Raw genomic sequence first — 6,639 nt, forward strand, 5'->3', positions numbered from 1 at the left:
TCCAAACTGAACCACAGAGCCTCTAACCTCCACAACGCCTCTTAGCTAAGGTCGAAACCTTGAGGAGCCACCATGGATGCAGACCCACACACCTCACTTGCCAAAATTCATCGCCTGAGCTTCCGCACTAGACTATGTTCCAAACCTTCCTACGAATTTATCCACGGGGAGAGCAAGATCTTCCCTCGTACCGAGAGAGTGAATACCCAAATTTTGCATGATGTAGAATTAATGTGCGGTGGAGTCGGAGCAGGTCCCAAGGGATGCTCATTTGACACCTGTGATGACGTTTGGTCACCCTTAGCGGGGGTTCCCTAATTTTTTTTTTTAAACGAAAATGGATATAGTTTGTATTAAAATAAGTCCAAAGCCTAATGGCCGGTTACATTTAGGAAGCCCATGAACCGACTATCCTCAACATATAGAAAAACTGCCTTCCTAACCTTAATATTTTAAATCTTCTTAGCTCCGTTAGTCAAGCATATTTCCCTAATTTCCCCATGCTTGTGAATACAGACAAACTACTAAAGTAAAAGATAGTAGTACATGAGATACAAAATTAAGGGATTGGATCCCAATCTTCAACCCCGTCTCTTATCCGGGTGCCTACAGGAAGGAGGACTACTTTGTTGGCTTCCGCAGCCGCTTCCTTATTATTCTGCCGAAGAATGTGGAAAAAATTCACCTGAAGAAAGGAACCAACTAGCTTCCTTATTCTGGTAAGCACTCTTGCTAGCCGAAAGTCCCTCGGGGACGTGTTATCCACAAGAATTCGAATTAAGGATTGGGAATCACCAAGAATATTGGCTTTATCAATACCAAGAACCTATAAATGCTTAAGACCCTACAATAAAGCCATGGCCTCAGCTCGCATGTTTGTACTGTGGCCTAGGCCCCAGGCATACATGTTCTCTATGTAGCCATTCGCATTCCTGATGACATGCCCAGCCCCAGCAATTCTCGGATTGCCTTTGGCGGCCCCATCAAAAAATAAGGAAGAATTGCCACAATTATGGAGCCAAATGCGGAAGTCGCCCTCAGCAAGCCTGATCTGCCAGTTTTTCGTAGATTGGAACTGTCTCTCCTCCTCAGAAAACTGAAGGCCGAGCTTGCTCCCCCACGCCAGTTCTTGAGGATTTAAGTTATTTTTTCCCAGCTTCTCAAATTTCTCACCGAGAAATTCCTTGAGCAGGCCATTGGCTTTTGACAAAACAAGGTTACCCTTCTGCGCTTTTTCTTGAAAAATTTTGTGGTTGCGCTCAATCCATATTTGCCAGAAAATGAATTTTGGATAAACCATCCAAGCTGCCTTGAACCAGTTGTTATTGGGGAGTTTTCCGGGATAGAGATGAGCCCAATCAAAGTATCCAGCAATTGAGTTTGGCAGACGAATAGAGGATCCCCATGAGGAAAACGCATCAGCCCAAATGCTCTTGGCAAACCTGCATTCAATCAATAAATGAGTGGCATTTTCCTCATTTTCCAAACAAAGATTACATCTGGAAGGGCCCAGGAAGCCTTTCTTTTTTAGTCTATCCTCAGTTAAAATGCTGTTGTGGCACAACAGCCAGCTGAAAAAATCGATTTTTGGCACACATTTCTACCTCCAGAGTCCTCGCCAAGTCACTGGGCAGCAAGGGACGTGGGGAATTTTCCTGAGCTGTGCATAGCCTTGTGCAACAATATAAGAACCAGTTAGAGAGCCCCAGCCTCTCTTGTCTTGTTTCCTGATGCTCATCGGGCTCATTCCCTTCAACTTAGTCAGCAGGAATGACCACGCCTGATCTAGAGCATCCGACATTTGAGGCTTCTTCCAGCCTACCCACGAATTATCCTTCCAGCTAGAAATATCCCACAAAGTTTTGATGCCACTATTTAATGTCCAGCTTTGAAGCTTAGAGAGCTCTTGGACTTCACCCAAAGGTTCTTCGCTCATGATTTTATCAGTCCAAATATTAATGAGCTTGCCATTACCCAGGATCCAATAGGAATGCTTTTGTATCAGTGGTAAGGCCTGCATGCAAAGTCTATGAATTTGAGAGCCTTTGCTGGTGTGGGTGAGGTCATCCAAGCTTCATAGCCTTTGACCCCTGAAATATTTCTTCCATAACGCCTTTTGGGCCCAGCCCGGTTTTAGAGCTATTTGTCTCCACAAAATCTTAGCCCCCATAGCAATATTTTGAGTCCTCAGATCCTTGAAATTCAGACCTCCTTCTAGCAGAGGTTTGGCAACTTTGTCCCAACTGACAATGGGGATCTTTCTGTCATTTTGCTTGCCTCTTTTCCAGAAGAACCTTCGAATCCATTCCTCCATCTTCTTGAGGATGCTAGAGGGAGCCAACATGGCTGAGAATTGGAAGATGGGCAGGCTAGATAGGACATACTTAATAAGCATTATTTTCCCTGCAAGGTTCAACCATGAGAAGCCCCAAGACTGATTTTTTATTTTTTATTTTTTTTTTAATTTCTTGACTATTGGAAGCCAATCTTTACTGGAGTGCCTCCTTTGGAAGATAGGAAGGCCCAAATGGATGAAGGAGTTCCAAGAGGCAGAGCCAGCGAAACCCATACATCTGGAAATTGAGGAGAGTTCACTGTTGGAGATATTCTAGCCATAAAAATGGCATTTTCCTTCATTTAGTTTGTTGCCCGAAGTCCCGCAGAGATCTTCCAACACTTTTCTGAATCTGGAGGCAGAGTATATGGAGGCAACACCCAACAAAAGAGAATCATCAGCGAACAATGCATGGTTGATATCCTTGACACCTCGAGCGATCCTAAGACCCATAATTTCTTGGTCTATCTGGCACTTTTCTAAATAAAAACTCAGAACTGAAGCTTGCAAAACAAAAAGAAGAGGGGAAAGAGGATAGCCCTGGCGCAACCCTCTAGAGGCTTTAAAGAACTCCGTTGCTCTTCCATTCACCAGAGGGGCAATCCAGGGCTCAGAGATGCAAGCCCGGACCCATCTGATAAACTCCTGACCAAACCCAAACTTGTGCATCACGCCAAAGAGAAACTTGTGACGAACTCGGTCAAATGCATTAGCAAGGTCTAGCTTGATCACCATACCTTTTTCTTTCCGCTGTAGGTTAGAATGAATCGCCTCTTGCATAAGGATTATGTTGTCCACGATTTGTCGGCCCTGAACAAACCCCCCTTGGTTTTCAGGAATGATGGAGGGCAAGAGGACCTTCAATTTGTTGGCAATCACTTTTGTTATGAGCTTGTAGCCAATATTGCATAACGAAATCGGACGAAACCTGTTAAAGGTGCTGGCTCCCTTCTCCTTTGGAATGAGGGAGAGAAAGGCAGAATTCGTGCTTCCTCCAATTTTCTGGCAGCACTGAGATTTGGATACCATTCTGTGCAGATCCTTCTTCACTATTTGCCAACAGACTTGAATGAATCTGGCAGTGAAGCCATCCGGACTCGGGGCTTTGTCCGGCTCCATTTCATAGAGCGCAACCTTTATCTCTTTTCTAGTGACTTTAGCTTCCAGTTGTTGATTCATATTTGAAGAGATCTTGGAGGGGACAACATCCAAGAACATAGTGTCCTGGCTCATTCCCTCGACTTCACTATATAGGTTCTCAAAGTGGGAGAAGGCAGCCCCTTTGATGCTTGTAAAGTCCTTATGGGTAACTCGATCTTCTTTTATTTCAGAAATTGTGTTGAAGGACCTTCTAGCTTGGGCCTGTTTGTGGAAGAAGGAGGTATTCCTGTCTCCTGCTTTCAACCACAGGCTATGGGATTTCTGCCTCCAATATTCTTCCTCTTGCAAACAAGCTTTGTGGAATTTTCGCTGTAGATTTCCTTCTATGACTATCGATTCCTCCATGGGTTCCTCCTCTTCCATCTGCAGTTGGTGCTTCTCGAGGGAGGCATGGGCCATCCTCCTTTCATCAGCTGGATTTGGAAGAGTTTTAGCCCAACTTTTCAAAGCAGCCTTTACTCTTCTTAATTTTTCTTCCCACACAAAGAAAGGGGACCCTGTGACAGGCCAATTCCAACTCTCTTTAACCTTATCCATAAAGTCTGGATACCTTGTCCATAGAGCACTGAATTGAAAAGGAATGGGCCCAAAATTTCTATGTGCTGAGAGTTCCAACTTTATGGGTTTATGATCCGAAATACTGCATGGAAGGATGAGCATCCTAGCTTCTAAACCAAGGAGTAGATAAGAACTTTGAATAAGAAATCTATCTAATCTCTCAGCAATATGGCCATGGCCAACTCTTTTATTTGACCAAGTATACTTACCTTTCAGAGGTTTGATGTCGATCAGATCCCAATCTTGCATGATATCCTCCACCCCTTCCCTCGCTGGGTCTCTTACTATGCTGCCACCTCTCTTCTTGGAGGAGCTTAGGGTTATATTCAAATCCCCTGCGATAATAATATTTCTCAATGTTTCTTCCTTAGCCATGAGTTTGATTGAGTCCCAACACTGCTTCTTTTCCCCTGCGTTTACCGGCACATACACATTAAAGAGGCTAAAGGCCTCCCTTGTTTCTCGGCTTATGAGTTGCATAAGCTACCAGTGTGTATTCTGCTTTCCATTGACCAATTCCAACTTGTCTTCATTCCAGAGAGCTCCCAGCCCTCCCGATGCACCTCAGGCTGAGACAGCCTGCCCTCCACTTTTTCTCCATAGGTTCCTGCTTACTTGGAGGAAGCTCTTCTCCTCCAACTTAGTCTCCTGGATCAGAAGGATATTTGGGGTTTCTATTCTAATCAAACTTCTCATTGCTTCTTCTTTTTGCTTGCTCCCCAACCCCCTGCAATTCCAGGAGACAATATTCATTATTTACCTTTCTGAGAATGGGTGGCCCCTATCCATGACTTCTTGTAATCTTTGGTGTCTTTGCTAGCAGCTTCTCCAACGTTGGCTGGCTGCCTTGGAGTTTGTCTTTATATGTTTCTCGCTCTCTTTTTTCTCGATCAGTTTTCCTTCCTCTTGTCGATCTGCGGGACAATGTTTGGGAGTCTCCTATTTCTCCTTCCTCCTCAGATTCTTCCGAATCTAGGTCTTCCTCTTCCATATCTGTAGCCTTTTCCTTAGGGCTTACTGCTGTGCTCTCACCTTGCCTGGAATTTTCAAGGATCTCTTTCTCATTTGCCTCCTTCTGCTGCTGTTCTGTTTCATGCATTTCGATTGAGGTAGAGGAAAGAGGGGTGAACGCATTCTCTTGTGCCTTTGGTTGGCCACTAGAAGAAGGCTACAGCCCTTTTCCTTTTGTAGCTCCAGGAGGGTTTGAGAGTTTAGGGTTAGCCCTTGACCTTTTGACCTGCTTCCATCCTTCTTCCTTTCCTTGCACCGCCTCTTCATTTTTTGTGTAGTTCTTGGCAAAATGTTTGTATTCCTAGCACTTGCGGCACTTGAAAGGAAGTTGCTCATAGTCAAGTTTTTGCATGTGAGTCCAACTTCCTACATTTATCTTTATAGCCTCCAGCAGTCCCACTTCTAGATCTACTTCGACACAGATCCGAGCGCAGTCATATTGATCCTTGGTGTTTGCGCGATCTATGAATTTTCCCAGTGCGTTGCCTATATGTTGAAGGGAGTCCCAGTTCCAGCAATGCACAGGAAGATTCGGAAGCCTTACCCACACTGGAACCATCGACGGAGCATCTTCAGCTGGATGAAAATCGGGATTCCATATGTTCAAATAGAGACCTTGAGGACCCATAAAATAGGGCCCATTCCTGAACATTAGATCCTTGTCTTCTTTTGAGATAAACACAAACAGGAAATAACCTCGCCCTAGAAAATACGAGGTGACACTTTGCTTGATTAATGGTCTCCAGTTTCTACAGATCCAGGCTTCTGCGGCTTTGGGAGAAGGCCAAAGGCCAGTGAACTGACCTACCAGGGCCCTTTCAGCCAGCGACAGAGCAACCTTGATCGGCCCTTTCGGAGGAAGGGAGACCTCCGGAATGTTTTCCAGTTTTTTAACAAACTTCGAAGCATTCGATTTCTTCTTGGCTGGCAACGAAGCCAGAAGAGTGTTGAATATGACATCTTCAGCTTTGGGGGAGGACAGAAGACTGATAAGAGAAGCCTGGGATGAGCCCAGCTCATCCATGGCAGAGGGACGTAGAGGGGCGCAGCCCTAGCGTGGTCAACCAGCTCGTGAGAGCACGAATAGCTCGGGGAGGCGGAGGGCAACGATCATGGGTTCCCTAATTTTATATTAATATAACTTTCAATTTTAAAATTTCCATCTTTTTTTACATTATTTTTTACTTTCTTTATATTCATTTTATGTAAGTGAATAATGATTTGATCCCCTTCTCTTCTTAGTCCCATCCTTTAAGGTAAGAAATATAAACCTTAAATGCTATGACTATATTTATTACAAAAAAAGAAAAAACCATGCTAAAGAAGTAAACCAACTATTTTGTTTGTCAAAGAAAAAAGAAGAGAAGGACTTATGTGCCTACATGTGAGATTCCTTAAACCAACACCCTTTTATTTGCATAAATTCCCTTCTTTGGGAAAGTAAATTAAGTATACCCATGCCCAAAAGTATTTGAGGCATGGCTTCAAGCTCAATGACTTCCACTCGCACAAGGCAAGGGAAGTCATGGTAAATATTTTTTTTTCTCATTACTATTTAAAGTGAAATTAGACAA

General features: G+C 44.0%; 1 protein-coding gene across 1 annotated transcript; it reads right to left on the reverse strand.

The window, feature by feature from the left end:
• Positions 1-5,366: 5,366 nt before the first annotated feature.
• Positions 5,367-6,089, reverse strand: LOC149177405 (uncharacterized). Its single transcript, XM_089421733.1, has one exon. It carries the CDS (start codon positions 6,087-6,089, stop codon positions 5,367-5,369), a length of 723 nt encoding a protein of 240 aa, XP_089277859.1.
• Positions 6,090-6,639: the final 550 nt, after the last annotated feature.

This window comes from Pinus tabuliformis, chromosome 4_1 (genome assembly GCF_031772625.1).
Source record: "Pinus tabuliformis cultivar Carrire ecotype Pingquan chromosome 4_1, CPIR1, whole genome shotgun sequence".
Classification (NCBI taxonomy): Eukaryota; Viridiplantae; Streptophyta; class Pinopsida; order Pinales; family Pinaceae; genus Pinus; species Pinus tabuliformis.